The 18734-nt window shown below is 46.5% G+C and overlaps 1 protein-coding gene across 2 annotated transcripts in view; it reads right to left on the bottom strand.

Annotated features, from left to right (window-relative positions):
- The window catches only part of rhd (Rh blood group, D antigen), a 47051-nt gene extending 33673 nt beyond the window's left edge, over positions 1–13378 (bottom strand). Inside the window, exons 1-2 of one of the 2 annotated variants that reach the window (XM_070899082.1) lie at positions 13021–13378; positions 4187–4373 (exon numbers count right to left, since the gene is read on the bottom strand). In XM_070899082.1, the coding sequence (XP_070755183.1) occupies positions 4187–4373; positions 13021–13162 (329 nt within the window). In that variant the 5' untranslated portion in view covers positions 13163–13378. Of the gene's footprint in view, positions 1–4186; positions 4374–11195; positions 11360–13020 lie in introns of those variants that run through there. The other variant, XM_070899083.1, reaches the window with a different exon arrangement.
- Positions 13379–18734: the final 5356 nt, after the last annotated feature.

Genomic DNA, 18734 nt, shown 5'->3' with positions numbered 1-18734 from the left:
AAGTCCTCCTCACCAACAACTGGGGACTTGTGTAAGAATTGGGAGAGCTGTCCCACAGACTAGTCAAGCAATAGCCTGACATAGTCATACTCACAGAGTCATACCTTTCCGCCAATGTCCCAGACTCCTCCATCACCATCCCTGGGTATGTCCTGTCCCACCAGCAGGACAGACCCACCTGAGCTGGCAGCACAGTGGTATACAGTCGGGAGGGAGTGGCCCTGGGCGTCCTCAAAATTGACTCCGTACCCCAAGAAGTTTCATGGCTTCAGGTCAAGCTTAGGCAAGAAAACCTCCTGCTGATTACCACCTACCGCCCTCCCTCAGCTGGTGAATCAGTACTCCTTCATGTTGAACCCCACGTGGAAGAAGCACTGAGAGTAGCAAGAGAACAGAATATATTCTGGGTGGAGGACTTCAATGTCCATCATCAAGAATGGCTCGGTAGCACCACTACTGACTGAGCTGGCCGAGTCCTGAAGGACGTTGCTGCCATACTGGGCCTGCAGTAGGTGGTGAGAGAACCAACACGAGGGAAAAACCTACTTGACCTCGTCCTCACCAATCTACCTGTCACATATACATCTGTCCATGACAGCATTGGTAGCAGTGATCACTGCACTGTCCTTGTGCAGATGAAGTCCCAGCTTCACACTGAAGACACCCTCCATCGTGCTGTGTGCCACTACTATCACCGTGCTAAATGGGATAGATTCAGAACAGATCTAGCAGCTCAAAAATATGGCATCCATGAAGCGCTGTGGGCCATCAGCAGCAGCAGAATTGTATTCCACCACAATGTGTAACCTCATGGCCCTGCATATCCCTCACTCTACCATTACCATTAAGCCATGGGACCAATACTGGTTCAATGAGGAGTGCAGAAGAGCATGCCAGGAGCAGTACCAGGCCTAACTAAAAATGAGGTACCAACCTGGGGAAGCTGCAACACAGGACTACATGCATGCTAAGCAGCAGAAGCAGCATGCTATAAACAGAGCTAAGCGGTCCCACAATCGACAGATCAGATCAAAGCTCTGTAGTCCTGCCACATCCAGTCGGGATTGGTGGCGGACAATTAAACAACTAACGGGAGGAGGAGACTCCATGAATATCCCCATCCACAATGATGGCGGAACCCAGCATACATGTGCAAAAGACAAGGCTGAAGCGTTTGCAACTATCTTCAGCCAGAAGTGCTGAGTGGATGATCCATATCGGCCTCTTCCTGATGGCCCCACCACTACAGAAGCTAGTCTTCAGCCAATTTCATTCATTCCACGTGATATCAATAAACAGCTGAGCGAATGGAATACAGCAAAGGCTATGGGACCTGACAACATCCTGGCTGAAGACGTGTGCTCCAGAACTAGCTGCGTCACTAGCCAAGCTGTTCCAGTATAGCCGCAACATTACAGCTACAACACTGGCATCTACCCAGCAATGTGGAAAACTGTCTAGGTATGTCCAGTTCACAAAAAGCAGGACAAATCAAATCTGGCTAATTATCACCCCATAGTCAACTCTCAATCATCAGCAAAGACGAAGGTGTCGTCGACAGTGCTATCAAGCAGCACTTACTCACCAATAACCTGCTCACCGATGCCCAGTTTGGGTTCTGCCAGGACCACTCGGCTCCAGACCTCATTACAGCCTTGGTCTAAACATTGACAAAAGAGCTGAATTCCAGAGGTGAGGTGAGAGTGACTGCCCTTGACATCAAGCAGCATTTGACCAAGTGTGGCATCAAGGAGCCCGAGTAAAATTTATAAGCCAATGGGAATCAGGGGTGGGGGGGAGGGGATTTCTCTGCAGAAGGACAAGGGCAGCAGGCGCATGGGAACACCATCACCTGCAAGTTCCCCTCCAAGTTACACACCATCCTGACTTGGAAATATATCTGCGTTCCTTCATTGTCACTGCGTCAAACTCCTGGAACTCTCTCCCTAACAGCTCTGTGGGAGTACCTTCAACACAAGGACTGCAGCAGTTCAAGGCGGAGGCTCACCACAGCCTTCTCAAGGGTGTTATGCATGTAACTGTGTAATATTTGCCACCAGAGGGCGCGACTGTTGGAGTCCTAATGGTCACCTGCACATACGTGCAGGGCCAGTATAAAAAGTTGGCTGCCATGTTGTTTAGACACTCTGGGGTTGTAATAAAGAAGACGAAGGTCACACTAAGTTTAGCTCACAGTACTCAGCCTTGTGGAGTTCTTGTATACCTAACAAAGGGCAATTAGGGATGGGCAATAAATGCTGGCCTTGCCAGCCAAGCCCGCATCCTGAAACAAATAAAGAAAAGTTTATAGATCGCATGGCGGCTGAATTTGCGACCTCTACGAGTGCAGACAAGGTGCACATGCATGTTCGGGGTTTAGGCGTGCACTGCGCATGCGCTAAAACCCGGAACTTGCGATCTGTTAAGAATCCTTTTGACAGATCGTACGAATCCGAAAGAAAAGGGCGCTTGCGGGTGGAGAATTGGGCTATTTGCCCAACCTTTGCTTAGCCCTTGAAATTCTTACATCTGGTTAAAGCCAGAATAAGGCCTGCTTTTATCAGCGGAAGAGTTTTAAAAAAATAGAAAAATAAAATTTTATCATTCGTTTATACATTAAAAACCCTGTCCTACAAGGTATGTTTATTTGTTGCCCCATTGTTTTTTTTAATTTCATTTTTGTTTAAAATATTTAATTGAATGACATTTTAATTAATTTCAAATATATCATTTTTTTAAAAATTATTTCATGCGTTTGTGTATTTTTTTAAGTGATCCCCATTCATACTTATGGAAATTCTATACAAATTGGAACCCTCTTTTATTGGTTGGGCTGGCCCATGGATGCTTGCGAATCGCATGCGCTTCTGGGATACATGGGCCTCTACCCACAGGTACCGGGAGAGGCCCAGGAGCACGAATCTACAAACCTCCCGGATCACCAGATACATTCATAGATTTATCGCAGGTCGGAGACCTCGGCCCGTGGGAAGCCTCCGACCGCAATTCCTACCCCATGATTTCTTCATTTAAAAAAACTAGTTATGTAGGTTAATTGCAATCATACAAAAAGGAAAGCTAATATACTTTATCCTCTCACAGAGCGCATACTCTCAGTGGTACAACAGCTTGTTCCTAGTCTATTACACAACTGCCCTAAAAGATCAACCTGCAAGAACAGGAGCTGTTCAAGCCATTTTAAGGATTCTATTGTACTTCAGTCTCTGTTGATCCAGCATACATCTCTTTTCAAAATCTGCAATCATAAATATCTCATTAAAGCTCGCATCCACCAGGTATCAAGGAAGTATTTCCTGGCTAGCAATGGCCCCTCAACTACCAATCTAGATTTATTGTCCTGTCTAGTTTAAGTACAGTTGATCTCCTTGGAATGCAAAGGCCTGGTCAAAGGAGCCTCAAATCTGCAGGGAGCTCTGGGAAAGATGAGGTACTGCACTTCTCTGCAAAATTGCTGCACTCTCAAATAATCCCACAACAGGCACAATTATTTACTATTCCAATATGTTTCACTTTGGGCATCAGCTACAACTCATCATCATAGGCGGTCCATCGAACGAGGATGGCTTGCTTCCACGAGTTCACAGATGTTTCAATGAAGGACCTGATGTTCCAGTCCTGAACTCCAATTGAGGGGGTGGAAATTGACTGTGCGTGATTTTTTTTTAACGTGTGGTGACCGTTGCACACCAGCCACCACACGGGCTTGACAGAGCTAAGCCTTTATCCAGTAGCAAGGGATAACCAGGACGACTGGAGACCTACTCTGCTGCACGGACCTAGTGCGCACACACATCGCAGTGTGAGCTGGGCCGTGCTGCCCCTGGGCCCTCGGTTCTTCTGGGCCCCATACCCTCATGCGGCGCACCTCTGCCACGATCTCTCGCCGCTCCTCCGCCAAACATTCGCCTCACCTCCGCCGCAATCTCACACCGCTCCTACGCCATGATCACTTGCCACATTACGCCACAAACTCTCGCCGCCCATCCGCCCCGACCTTCCCACTCCTCTGTACCTGGGCCCTGCCGATGTTCCTGCCCACGCTTCAAAGCTCCAGCTACAACTAAAGAAAAACACTATAACACAGGGTTACTGAAGGTATTCGCATTCTGTACAGCCCAGTCAGTTTAAGGCCATTTCTAATAATGAGGTATAAAGAAAATGTTACCTGCTCAGGCTTATTCGTATCTTTGAGTCCTCAAAGTCAAAGAGCAACCCTTCTAGGATTGTGGCCCACTGAAGTGCAAAGGCTGCGAGGAGCAGAGTAAAGGCAATGCCACTGCGCCCATATCGCTTGAGGAATGTTGCCAGGAAGCCAAAGCCGACAAAGACCATTGTATTGACATCTTGAAGTACTATTATTGAAAATAAAGGTAAAGGAGAGTGCAGTCAAAACTGAAACTTTAATCATTGGAAGAGAATTAAATCATAATCTAAAACGATCTGTGACTTTATTGGTTGTGTTCCAACATTACTCCACTTCCACTATAGTAATTACATTTTGTCTTTGAAACAATTTCAATTAATTGTAACTTTGTTTCAGAGCCAGCTATAAATCTGCACTTTCGCTATAGGTTTCCTGTAGTACAACAGGAACCACACTTCAAAAGTATTTCATTGGCTGTAAAATGCCTTGGGACCTCCTGAGGTCATGAAAGGTGCTATATAATTGCAAGCTCTTTCTTTATAGGTGTGTAGTAATCTTAATTTACTTTAACGTCTGCTGTATGCAGTTCCCAGGTTTCACTACAAAAGTGGATGGTGGTAAATGGTGCTACTAAAATCGATACCAGTATATACAGTATCTGTATTTTATTATAGCCCTCACTGCGATATGTGCGTGCTAGGCCCGTGCAACACAGCTGGCCTCCAGTCGTCTTGGGTAATCCTTGCCACTGGACCAAGACCGAGCTCTGTCAAGTCTGTGTGGTGGCTGGTGTGCAACGGCCACCACACGTTAAATAAATCCACACACAGGCATCTTCCACCCTTCAAGATGTAGTTTGGGATCTGGAATATTAGGTCCTTCATTGAAACACCTGTGAACTCATCCCTTTTTGGCGTGGAAGCAAGTCATCCTCGCTTCCAGGGACTCCCTATGATGATGATTTATTGTGACTTGACCATACTGCAAGCACCAATGTTAATTGTTGGAATGGTAAATAATTTGAATTGTTAATCCTCCCCAATCCTGTGGATCGGGTGGACATTGAAGATCCAATGCCACTATTTGAAGTAGAGTAGAGAGATCTCCCAGTGTCCTGGTCAACATTCTTCCCTCAACCAACACTACCAAAACAAACTCGTTCATCACGTTGTTGGATCTTGCTTGTACAAATTGGCTGTTGTGTTGGCCTGCATGTGACGTGCTCTGAGATGCTTCCAAAAAATGTGACTTGGTGCTGTGTAACTGCGAATCTTTAACAGTAATAATGTGAAACAATGTCAAACAGTATCAAAAATCTGATTGACATATCCACAAAATATATGCTCATTTTATACCAAACATTCAACGGGAGGTAACTATATGGATGAAAAATATTATTTATATTTACTTTCTGACAAAAGAAATACTTTTTTCACAGTTTCTATTTTTTCCTGTACTATGGTTTCTTAGTTTAAAATCGAAATTAAGATAAATAGCATTCCAAAGTGACTTTTAAAAAGAAACAGTTAATGGTTTCTCTTATCAGCATTGCCAGAGTTTAACACCCAATTATTTTGAAACTGGAACAAGTGGCTTGGTCTTATCATGTCGTAGGAGTTACTGCTGTGAACTACAGATTGTTGTAGGCTCGCCCAGACATGTTGCATCAGAAGAACAGCCAGAACACATCGCTCGAATGTCTCCATTTACATCCGATGTTGTAAGACACTTTCACAAGTGTGCTTTAACTTTGTTGCTTACAGCCAGCCCCTAGTCACAAGATGTCCTCCTGCAGATGAACATTTAAAACCCTTCACAAAATTGTTTTGAAATAATGTTGTGATGTACAGCAAATTATGCACCGACAAGCAAAACAACCCCACCAAACTGCTAACATTTCAGTTTGGTCAAAATTTAATGCTTTTAAAAAGATACAAGCCTATTAAATCCTGTTTGAATTTCCATAATTTTTCCCAAGCCGATTTAAATATAACTGGGGGAAATTGCACATTCCGCAGCGATCTGGCTCGTCAATTACATGTTGCCACATTGAACACATCATACATTGGGCTCAATTTTCCCCAATGACGGTTTTTGGCGTATTGCCAGAGTTACGCCCGTTTTTCTTGACCCCAACTACTCCAAAAAAAGTATCAAGTTTCCCCGTTCTATTTTTTGAAATTGGCGCCGTACAGCCTATCCTATACCTTGGGGGGGGGGGGGGGGGTGGACGGGGGAGAGGGGTGTGGAGCCTAATGTCTGCGCCGAGAAAATGATGCTGCCCCTTCTGCGCATGCGTAAAAAAAGAGACATTTTTGACGTGATTCCTATGGGCGCGGATGCTCAGTACAGCTTCGGGTCTGCATTCGGCCATTTTTAAAGAGCCAGTTCTGTACGAGAACTTTAATTCTCATTGGAAAAATCGGAGCTGCAATACAATATGCAACGCAGCTCAAGGACCAAGAATTTCTTACAGGATGAAGTGGAGGCACTGGTTACTGTGAGTGAGGGCAGATGGCATGAGCTGGACATAAAAGTTCCAACAAAACAAAATGAAGAAACGCTGGAACCAACTTGCAGAAGATTACTGTGCAATGGTGACCACCCCGAGGTCTGGAGACCAGTGCAAAAAGAAATGGCAGGACCTTGGTCAAATAGTTAGTGTAAGTAATATTTTCATTTATTCAATGGAATTGCAATTGTAAATGTGACCAGCTGTACATGTCCCATCCAGCAGAAAGACACCCTCTCTAAAAAGTTATGTTTTCATCTTTGCAGAGGAAGGTGTCACACAACAAACGAGAAAGAGAGGCCCAGCAAATTTGCACCCACTGACACCCTTGGAAGAGAAGGTTGCTGCTTTGATGGGTCCTGCCTGGAGAAAAGCAACCACCACTGCACAAGCTGGGCCCACACTCGAGGGAGAGGGTTGTGAATCTGTGGAATTCTCTGCCCAAGGAAGCAGTTGAGGCTGGCTCATTGAATGTTTTCAAGTCAAAGATAGATAGATTTTTAAGCAACAAGGGAATTAAGGGTTACGGGGAGAGGGCGGGTAAGTGGAGCTGAGTCCACGACCAAATCAGCCATGATCTTATTGAATGGCGGAGCAGGCTCGAGGGGCTAGATGGCCTACTCCTGTTCCTAATTCTTATGTTCTTATGTTCTTATGTAAGTCCTGCAAATTCCACAGTCTGGCTTTGCTAAATGTTAAGTACTGCACGGGCTAGCCATGCTTCAGTTCATGGGGATGCCTCCATCAGCTACGCTTCAGTTGATGCAATGTGCTATCATTCATCGTGGTCCTTCAAGTCAGCCTGCTGCCTGTGCTGTGTGAGCCTACTCATGCCACCCACCCTGCCTTCTCCTCTACTGCTAATCATTTGTCTATTCTGTTATATTTTGCAGAACTTGAGGCTAACTCTGACGATGCAGAAGAAGATTCAGGCGCAGACAAGCCTGAAGAGGAGAACATCTTCCAATCCCACCTTCCAGACCAAGAGCATGTGGATGAGGAGGAGGGGATGGATGAAGGCCCCACTGTTGTATTCACTCTGGAGAAGGTGCAGGTGCCGCCCATTGAGGTGCCAGCCCCTTCCCTGAGTGGTTTGAGGGTTGGTGGGACATTCCATGGTTTCCCACCATCTGAGGCTGGGGATTACAGTAGGGTGCAGCGAGGCACACCCAAGGTCCCACCGTCCGAGGCTGCACGTCCCTGTGGGGTGCAGCGAGGCACACCCAAGGTTAGGAGGGTAAGGAGAGCTCGACAGCTCTCTCCTAAGGTGCAGGATCTAACAGATGTGGTTCAGATGATGGCAATGAGTGCGGAGAGCATTGACCTTACCCGATCACTCCTGGACACCATAAGTGGGGTGGGTGATGAGGTATTGGGACTATCAGGAGAAGTAACAGCACTCTCACGAGAAATGAGAACACTGTCCGGAAACATGAGGGAGGGAATGTCTCAATCAGCCGAAACAATGTCGGTGCACATGAGAGAGGGAATCTCGTAGATAGCTTATGCGCTGTCAGTGAACATGAGGGAGGAAATGTTTCAATGTAGTTCAAACACTGTCAGTGAACAGTATTGTAGGTAGTTGACACACTGTTGCTCAACATGAGAGAGGGCATGTCACAGGTAGCTGAGACACTGTTGGCGAACATAAGGGAGGGAATATTGCAGGTAGTTGACACACTGTTGGGGCACATGAGGGAGGGAATGACAGAGTTAACTGCTGCAATAAGGGAACACACCCAGATCCCGCGCCCGTTGACAGAATCAACTACCACTCTCACTCCAATCCCCAGACCAGCCTCTGAAGAGGCCCAAGCCGGGCCTTCCCCCCTCCCCCCCATCAATAAGTGCGCATTACCCGAGATGTTCAAAAGAATAAGCTTAGTACCAACCCGAGAAACGCTGCGCCACTGCCTGTGGGCAGGGGTGGAGTCACCAAGATCATGCACAATGGGCAGTCTTAGAATAAGGTGGAGGAGAGATGGGTGCAGCCTTTCTTTGCAGCTGTTGTTGGTATTGTTATTATTATTGCTGTTACTGTTGTAACTGTTCTCAAATTAAAAGTTTTTTGTAAGTCATGTAAATTTACAAGTTTACAAGTTTGTAAGTGATCTTAAAGTTTTTAAGTGATCTGAACTGAAAACTTTACAGTTTGATACAAGAATATTTTTATTAAAGTTAAGTTAAGTACATGTTAAACTTTTGAATAAAATATATTTGACATAACTGAATCATTTCCATTATTTATTCCATTATTAACAACTTTTTGAACCAAACAAGAATCATTTCCATCATTTGTTCCATTAACACAACACATCATTACGGAACAGGTCCAAACAGTAAACATGGTCCATGTGGAATTGTTGGCGCTGAGCCTTCAGGTAGCAAAGCGTTCATGGATGAGCTGCTGGCGCAAGGCTCGAGCGATCGTTAAAGGGGCACGACGGCCCGCCCTCCTCCGCCGTCATGCTCCGGGTTCAGGTGCTTCCTCGTTCTCCTCCTCCTCATCATCATCTGCCTCTTCCTCATCATCAGCCACTCTCACCTCAGGTGGGTCTTCTACCCAACTGATGTTGCCTCATGATGGCTAAGTTATGCAGCATGCAGCACACAAGAGTGAACTGACCGACAATCTCAGGGGAGTATAGCAAGTAGACTCCGGAATGGTCCAGGCATCGGAAACGCTGTTTCAAGATTGCTAATGGTCCTCTCTATTATGCTGCGCATCGAAATGTGCGACATGTTGTATTCCCGGTTAGCTTTCGTGCGGGTTACGTGTAGGGGCATCATGAGCCAGGTGGCGAGGCCATACCCTTTGTCTCCCAGTAGCCAGATCTGCCCTTCTGGCTGCTGCTGAAACATGGCAGATATAATGCTCGCGCGTAGGATTAACGCATCATGGGTGCTCCCAGGGTATCTTGCATCAACTGATATGATGCGATGCATATCGTCACTCATGAGCTGCACATTAATGGAATGGAAGCCTTTTCTGTTCCAGTACATCTCGGAATCCTCCAAAGGTGCTCGCAAGGCGATGTGGGTACAATCAATGCAGCCCTGTGCCTTTGGGAAGCCAGCAATCCTGGAGAAGCCCACAGTCCTTTCACGCATTGCCTGGGTGGTCATGGAGAACTTTATGTAGTCATTCCTCCAGGCATATAGTGCAGCAATCACCTGCCGAATGCAGATATGTGTTATATGTTGAGAAATGGCGCACACATCCCCAATTGTGGCCTGGAGTGATCCAGATGCATAGAATGAAAGTGCAGCTATGACCGTCACTTCAACTGACAAAGCAGTCCTCCTGACGGTTCTAGGTTACAGGTCTGCTTTTACTAACTCACAGATTCCAGTTACAACTTCTTTGCGGAAACGCAGCCTTCTGACACAGTCTGCATCACTCAGCTGCAGGTACGAACACCTGTCTCGATATACCTGACGTGGGTAAGGCCTCCTGCCCATCATCCTATGTGCTCTGAGGTTCCTCATGCGATGACATTGAATCAATTGTCTCCTCTGCAGCACCATCATGCAGAAGGCTTGCACAAGGTATGGCATTGTCAGTATTGCCCCCATGATTAAATTCTACCTTTGCAAGAAGCTCAAAATGGCAGGCAGGACAAGGTTCTTTGTTCTCTCTCCTCAAGGTCTAGTATATGAACCACACACAGTCTGAACAGGCGCAATGATCGGGAAACCTCCCCCCCACCCCACCCCTCCGCCCCACCCTGGGCTTTATTTGATTCGTGTTGTAGGCTTCTCATGCCTTCCATCCACCTTCTACAGCATCCCCCCACCCCCCACCCCCCCGGGCTTCTTTTCAACTCGAGCCCCAAGCCCGTGTCCGGGCGAGGGACCAATTCTGCCAGCTGATGCTCCGACCTTTGAGCCTGGTTTGGAGACGTTCGGTGGTGGCATGTCAGTTTAAAAAAAATCAAAACTTAAAGAATTCCATTAAACTTCCATTTCCTGCATTTTAAATGTTAAAAATTTAAGGTTGATTGTGGAAATGTGTGTGTTCTTGTCTCCCTCCAAAACCGCATAAAAGCAATGGCGTCTTTCTGCACCGATTTTTTTAACGTGCGCTGGTTTATCTTACGTGCCAAGAAGATTTTTCGGGAGTGGTCACATACGCCGTCCAAGGAGAAATTTACATTGGCCAAACTTCCACAGTCCTGAATTTGGTGAAGGGCCCCGCCCGTCCAAGTGCCGCCCAAAGCACCGCCGATGGTCGCTGAGGTACCTGACGGTACTTTGGGCGGGGTTTTCATCAAAAAGCTCCTTCAAAGGGCAGCGGGCAGCAAATGAGGGACTTATGCCACCAATCTGGGCGGCAGCCGGCGGGAGCTCCCAATCTCGGCGGCAAAGGCGCTTGCCGCCCAAGTGTCGCCGAGGATGGAGTCGGGCCCACGGAGGGCCGAACAAAGTAAAAGCATTAAAAAAAAACATCGGAACACCTTCAGGGGACCCCATCCAGGTAAGTCCCTGTAAAGAAAAAAATTTAAACTGTTTACTCACCTTTTTTTTCAGCTCTTCACGCTCACCGTCGGGGACAGACCAGCCTCCTCGCAGCGGTGCACCCCTGTTCTGGCGCCGACTCCCGCCCGCACCAATCTGGCATCTCGGCGGGCGGGAGTCCACTTACGCCACTCGGCCGTCCGCTGACGTCAGCGGGCAGTTCCCGCCGGCTCTCCCCTCCCACCCGCTCCAGACCAGATCGAAACTGGCTCTGGGCGGAACCCGAGGAGGAATGTGGGCGGCAGTCAGCGGCAGTCAGCGGCAGCGGGCTGCGAGTGCATCAATTTCGGGCCCCAAAATTGTGAAAAACTGCCGCAGATATCAGGTTGCGCCCCGCTCCCTATGATGCATAAAAAAACAAACCTAAAAAAATCGTAACTAACTGAGTTACGCTGGTGCACAAAGTTTGGGGAAGAGTGGATTTTTTAATTTAGCCAAAACAACGGGGCAAATCACTGGGGAAAATTGAGCCCATTTTAACTTAAATTACTGGGCAATACAACTTAGTTGAATTATATTGTATCAGTTCCTGTGTTTCGCCCTACAGCAGTTAACCCTTGAGTTCCAGTTGATAAATAATTGCAGTCACTGGAAATCACTACTCACTCTATTTAATTATATATACATTTCTTTTTTACTTTAACTAAACCAAAGGTGATTAAATAATGAATGCAAGGAAACAAATGTAACATTTTAATTCACAGTATACCAGTTTAACATGTACTTTTCCATATTTAATAATATTATGAATTGAGAATTATTGTTGGACTAGGATATATTGCTCTATTTTTTTAATATAACATTCAATGTTAGAAACATAAACTAACCAGCAATGTGGTAGTGCAGGAAGTATTGCTCCGGTGAGAAATAAAAACGATTTCACCTATAATACAGCACACGACAAATTTGTGACTTTAGCCGTACATTAGGGGAAGACTGATGATGGGTTATTCCCCATAGCAAATAGGGAGAAATTGGAGGGTGAGCCACTTGTGCCCCTTTGATGCACTGCTTACCAACCGTCAGTCAGAGACGGTGTGAAATGCAGAGAAACCTTACAGGAGGGGGAAGATAAGTTAAAAATGAAGGGGGAAAGGAATAGGTGGAAACAGAAATATACAGAAAATTACATTTTGTTAATGTTATGTAAAAATAAGCTTGGGATGTCAGTGCCTTAATCATCCTAATGAGTGGTTCCCTTTACAGACAATTCTAAAATTCAGGAAATGCTGATCTTGATTTTTGCGCCTTCAATTTGTTGCCTTCAATCTGGAACTATAATTTTCCCTCATCCACTAATTCCAATGAAAAAGTGGCCGTGTATATAAAACGGGAAACACCATTTTACACTCACAATTACTTTGTTTTGCCCTCACCAACATGAGCTGATTCCTTTAATTATTCCTGTATTTCTGATGTAAACATCCCAGTCTTTACAAAATTTACAGTTGTTCTTGATTCTGTCGACCATATGTTTTGCAATAATTCTACCCACAGATGCAGAGAACAATTTTGTTATTGAGTTTCTGTTATATAAGGCCCAATAAAATGAGCTGCGTGTATTGAAAGTCTGTTAGTGGTTAAATTATAGCGGAAGACAAATTGTTCGAGCACTGTCTTCTGATCTGTGGCAACTAAATCCAAGGCTAACCCAGACTGACTGGTTGAAGGTTTCCTATGTCTGTCTGTTATGAAGGTTCCTGAGTGAAGCAAGCCTGATTAGTCACAATCCGTTTCCCAGTGGATCGGAATTAACAGCTTTAATCTAAAAAAGCACAGATTTAACATTTTGATTGACATGGGAAATAGTTTAATGCACTCTTACCTGGGTATGTAGCTGTGTATTTTCTTGGACTATCTTTACTGTAATCAGCAAAAAATATAAATAATACTATTATTGTACATTGTAAAATCAGAGCTAGCAGAGGAAAGCTAATTCTGATGCTTGGAGCTAGCTTCTGAGACATTATGATATTTCTAAATATTTTAGGAACGTTCTCCTACCAATTAAATATGTCAAAAAAATGAATAAGTACAAAGTCCTCGGGAGTATTTGTCAGTTTGCTTTCACCCAATCCACAAGCAAAAGCTGCTCTTAGATAAATTATATTGGACACACCCATATCTTCAAGGGGCAGTGACTTAATAGGAGGCAAAGTTATTCAAACATGCCAGTCTAATCAACTAGCAAGCAAGATATTTTTGCCTTCCCCTTTAAGTTATGGTTTAAATTATGGTTAGCATTTATCATCCTCTTTAATATCTTCTTGGTACAAACTTATATCTAGGCTTGAGCACTGACTTTAATCTACTTTTGTTGCTCCATTTGATTAAGTTTAATAATATCCATTATCCGTGTGTCAATTAACCACCTTCCTGATTACCCATCAGGGTTTTTAATGGGGCTAAGTGAGGTGCTGCCTCACTGCACACACACAGCCAACACTGAGTTCCTCCATCTCGCTCGTTATTTTGGGTAACGCGACAAAATAAAAATGACAACTAATTGCTGGGGCTCCGCCCATTCCAATTTAGATGGTCAGCGGCCCCATAGGAAATATGCAGGGGCCTAATTAAAATATTTGAATGGAGGTCAGCTGACATTGTCAGGCCCCCAGTGCCATTTTCATATCAACAAGGCCACCACTACTTCCTCAACCAAGGGAGGTGGCCATGTACTGTACTATTTAGAGGGATCCTTAATTGCAGTGACGGAAAGGTGGAAGAAGGTCTGGCAGTCATTTTTCTTGAGTGTCTTGAGAGTTTGGAGCCTTCAAGGCTTTATTAAGTTCAGCTTCCTGCTGCTGCGTGTGCTAATCAAACTTCCTGTCACCCGAATCTGCTGCTCTGTTTTAGCGCCCGACGCTTTCAACCCTTCCCTTTAAGATGCAGGCTTAGGATGAACTTCTGCCCTGTCAGATTTCCCACCCTCTCAAGTGGCGAGCTGCCTACAGGCAGGGTGAACAGAACTGACAGCTCGCCTGTTCCATTTAAACGAGGGCCAGACCATCAAAGGGCAGGCAGGTGGAGCCCACCTCACGCCCAATCTACACTCCACACCAAATTCCGTCCTAAATTCAGTTTCTGATACCCCCAGCAAATGAGGTGCATTGGGAAACACCACATGATGCCCCAGAAGTTAGCGGCAAGAATCCCTTCCCTTAACTACTGGAAAAGTACAAATAACAACACATTTCTTTGATTCAAATGAAGTAGCCTAGTGTTCTTTCACAATATAATCCATTGAGGGGCTGAATGGCCTACTCCTGTTCCTATGTTCCTATAAGGGTATAACAGCAATCCTGGGAAACCAACAGTAACAACAATAATGTGTATTTATATAGCGCCTTTAACATAGTAAAATGTCCCAAGGCGCTTCACGGGAGTGTTATAAGACAAAACCGAGCCACATAAGAAGCAATGACGGCAGATGGTCAAAAAGGTAGGTTTTAAGGAGCGTCTTAAAGGAGGAAAGAGAAGTAGAGAGATGGAGAGATTTAGGGAGGGAGTTCCAGAGTTTAGAGCCCTGGCAGCTGAAGGTACAGCCATCGATGGTTGAGCGATTATAATCAGGGATCCTCAAGAGGGCAGAATTTGAGGAGCGCACACATCTCGGGGAGTTGTGGGTATTGTGTCTGCAAGCACTCTAGTAACGACTCCACAGGGTAAGGTATTGTACTTGAACTGTTGAGGCCTTAGTCCATTTATTGCAGCTCCTGAGTGAGGGTACAGTATGGTGAGCTCCCTTTTATACTTGGTTACCTGCAGTGTACAGGTGACCCCTAGGTCTCCACCAGTTGCACCCTCTGGTAGTACAGGCATAGTGTACACAGTGTGAAGATACATCCAGTGGTCTTATGTAACTGTACATTGAGTATACAGAATATATACTTATGTTATACATACACAACATCACTCCCCCCTAAGTCTTGTGCCACTGGCCTTTGCACTGTGTGTGCTCTGGCCCTCGACTCGACTTGCACCTTGTCTATGCGTTGGCGTGGCTCTCTCCCTATAGCCCCCCAAGTTCTTATTGCCACAACATTGGGAAATGGTCAGCAGTGGACGGTTGGAGATTGCAGTGGGGCTTTGGTGGGTTCTGGGTGTGATCCATGTGTGTCCCTGGCTACATACATCCATTTTCACCCCCATACATAGACCATGTGTGTGGCTCACCACCTGCATGTGCATACATGTACAGAAGGCAAGAACCAAAAAAAGAAGAAATAGGATTAATTACATCACTGTTTGGGTTTTGCTGTAGTGGAACAAGTACATTTTACAGGTCAGGTACATACATGTGTAGGTGCAGGTGGGTGAGGATGTTAGTTCCAGAGTGACCGGACTGTGTCCAGGTTGTCTGATGGCGGCGCTGCACCCCCTGCCAGCTGGGTGGGCTCGGATCGCTCACCTGGCTGAGTCTCAGGGCCTTTGCCGTTGCCTAGTGGTGGGCAGAGCCACAGGAGTGTGTGGGCTCCCTGTCCTCCTTTGAGGGCTGTAGTATCCCCCTGCTGCCCTTCAGCAGTAGTGGGAGCCTGGTCATCCCAGGTCCCATTGGGAGGGCTGCAGGGTGCTAGCCTTTTGCTCTCGGTACTGGCCCTGGTGACCAGAGAGGTAGAGCCGATCTGGGGCAGGGGTCAGTCGTGGCACCTTTGCTGTCTGCTGATCGCTGGCCCTGCAGTTGGTATGCTCCCTTTGTGTGTGGCCACGCTCCCTGGGGCATCACGTTGATCCCGGAGGTGCAGGCTACATGATCGGGTAGCCCGTTGGACCTGGGTGCTTCCGACGGGAGGTTACCCTTGGTTTTGTTAGCGTATATGTAGAACCCGGCATCGCACATCATTCCTTCAGTTACAGTCATAATACATTGACTCCGACCGCAATCACCCGACTCAACACTGTTAGTTACCTTTACATATTCGCATTTGTCAGTTACATCTTTTCCATGTGTACTATCAGCATCGCTGTAAAAGTTACATTTACATACTTGCATTTGTCAATGACATCTTTTACATGTGTATTACCGGCATCGCTGTACAAAGAGTGGAACTGTCCCTTTAATTGTGATGAGTTGCCGGTCTCCTTTCAGAGGGCTTTGCAATCTTTACCCCAATCCGGTTCGCTGCTCGGCATCACGTGTTGCTCCCTCAACGCAGCCCCTCGGCCGCCGCCATCTTTACATCAGGCGCTTCACCTCGTGGTGCGGGTGCAATCTTCTTTCTCTCTATGAGGTAGGCTGCGGTGATCATTTTCGCCCCAGGTTCTGCCACGGGAACAGGGAAGTTACTGTTATGTATGCAACCCTATGTAACCAGCATTCTACTGCCACCAGAGGGCATATCTGTTGGAGTATCAAGGGATCCCAGCATCCCTTGGGAGCACTGTACATAAGCAGGCCTCCCATGCTGTAGCAACCCTGGAGTTCTAACTCTGGAGTTAGAATAAAGAGACTAAGGTCACACTTACTCACGCCTACAGTACTCAATCACATTAGTTTATTCTGGACATAACAACTGACGATGAGATAACAAACCATCACACGAAAATGCAGAGAACTGTTGGTATCCTGGAGAAATTCTCAGAAGGGGACAATTGGGAGGCCTTCGTGGAGTGACTCAACCAATACTTCATGGCCAATGAGCCGGAAAGGAGTGTGAACGCTGTCAAACGAAGAGCGATCCTCCTCACATTCTGCGGGGCAACAACCTATGGCCTCATGAAGAATCTTCTTGCTCCGGTGAAACCAACAACCAAATCATATGAAGAACTGTGTACGCTGGTCCGGGAGCATCTAAATCCAAAGGAGAGCGTTCTGATGGCAAGGTATCGATTTTACACATGTCAACAGTCTGAAGGCCAGGAAGTGGCGAGCTACATCGCCGAACTAAGGCGCCTTGCAGGACATTGTGAATTTGATGGATTCCTGGAGCAAATGCTAAGAGACTGTTTTGTGCTTGGCATTGGCCATGAGGTTATCCTTCGCAAACTATTGACTGTTGAAACACCGAACCTGAGTAAAGCCATAACGATAGCCCAGGCATTTAAGTCCATCAGCGATAACACCAAACAAACCTCACAGCATAAAGATGTTTTGACATGTACTGTACACAAAGTAACATCGTTTTCAGGCAGGAATGCATATGGCAGAACGTACATGCCTGCAGCTGCATGACCTCAGATGACCCAGAGTCCGCCATCAAGCGTTAATGCGAGGCAGTTAACACCTTGTTGGCGCTGCGGAGGTGATCGTTGAGCCCATCAATGCCGCTTCAAACACTATGCGTGCAAAGGCTGTGGAACAATGGGACACCTCCAGCGAATGTACAGAAGAGTTGCAAACCCTGAAAACCATCACATTGCGGAAGACCGATCCATGGTGGATCAAACTGAACTAGAGACTCAAACCGAGGAGGCAGAAGTGTACGTGGTACACACCTTCACCACGAAAAGTCCACCGATCATGTTAAAAGTTGAACAGATTGGAATTCCAGTATCCATGGAATTGGACACGGGTGCGAGTCAGTCCATCATGAGCAAAAAGGCCTTCCACAGGCTGTGGTGCAACAAGGCACACTAGCCCAAGCTGAGCCCCATTCACACCAAGCTGAGAACTTACACTAAAGAGCTGATCCCTGTAATTGGCAGTGCAGCAGTAAAAGTCTCCTATGATGGTGCAGTGCACGAACTACCACTATGGATAGATGGCCCCACACTGTTCGGCAGAAGCTGGCTGGGTAAAATCCGCTGGAACTGGGACGACATCCGAGCGCTTTCGTCCGTCGATGATCCCTCATGTGCCCAGGTTCTGAGCAAGTTTCCGTCGTTGTTTGAGCCAGGCATCGGAAGTTTCTCAGGGGCGAAGGTGCAGATCCACTTGATTCCCGGTACACGACCCATCCACCACAAGGCCCGGGTGGTGCCATATATGATGCAAGAGAAAGTGGAGATCGAGCTGGACAGGCTGCAATGAGAGGGCATCATCGCACCGGTGGAGTTCAACCGGTGAATGGGCCAGACCGATTGTTCCGGTTCTCAAGGGCGATGGCACGGTCAGAATTTGCGGGGACTATAAAGTAACAATTAACTGTTTTTCACTGCAGGACCACTACCTGCTACCCAAGGCAGATGACCTATTTGTGACGCTGGCAGGAGGAAAGACATTCACCAAGTTGGACCTGACCTTGGCCTACATGACGCAGGAGCTGGTGGATTCTTCGAAAGGCCTCACTGGCATCCCTACGCACAAAGGTCTGTTCATTTACAATAGATGCCCATTTGGGATTCGATCGGCCGCGGCTATTTTTCAAAGGAACATGGAGAGTCTGCTAAAGTCGGTTCCGTGCACTGTGATTTTCCAGGACGACATATTGGTCACAGTTAGGGACACCATCGAACACTTGCAGAACCTGGAAGAGGTTGTAAGTCGGCTAGATCATGTGGGACTCAGGTTGAAATGCTCGAAGTGTGTTTTCCTGGCGCCAGAGGTCGAGTTCTTAGGGAGAAGAATCACGGCAGATGGCATCAGACCCACCGAAGCCA

Source organism: Pristiophorus japonicus, chromosome 14 (genome assembly GCF_044704955.1).
Source record: "Pristiophorus japonicus isolate sPriJap1 chromosome 14, sPriJap1.hap1, whole genome shotgun sequence".
NCBI lineage: Eukaryota > Metazoa > Chordata > Chondrichthyes > Pristiophoridae > Pristiophorus > Pristiophorus japonicus.
The sequence above is the reverse complement of the archived record's forward strand: the minus strand, read 5'-3'. Positions and strand labels throughout refer to the sequence as shown.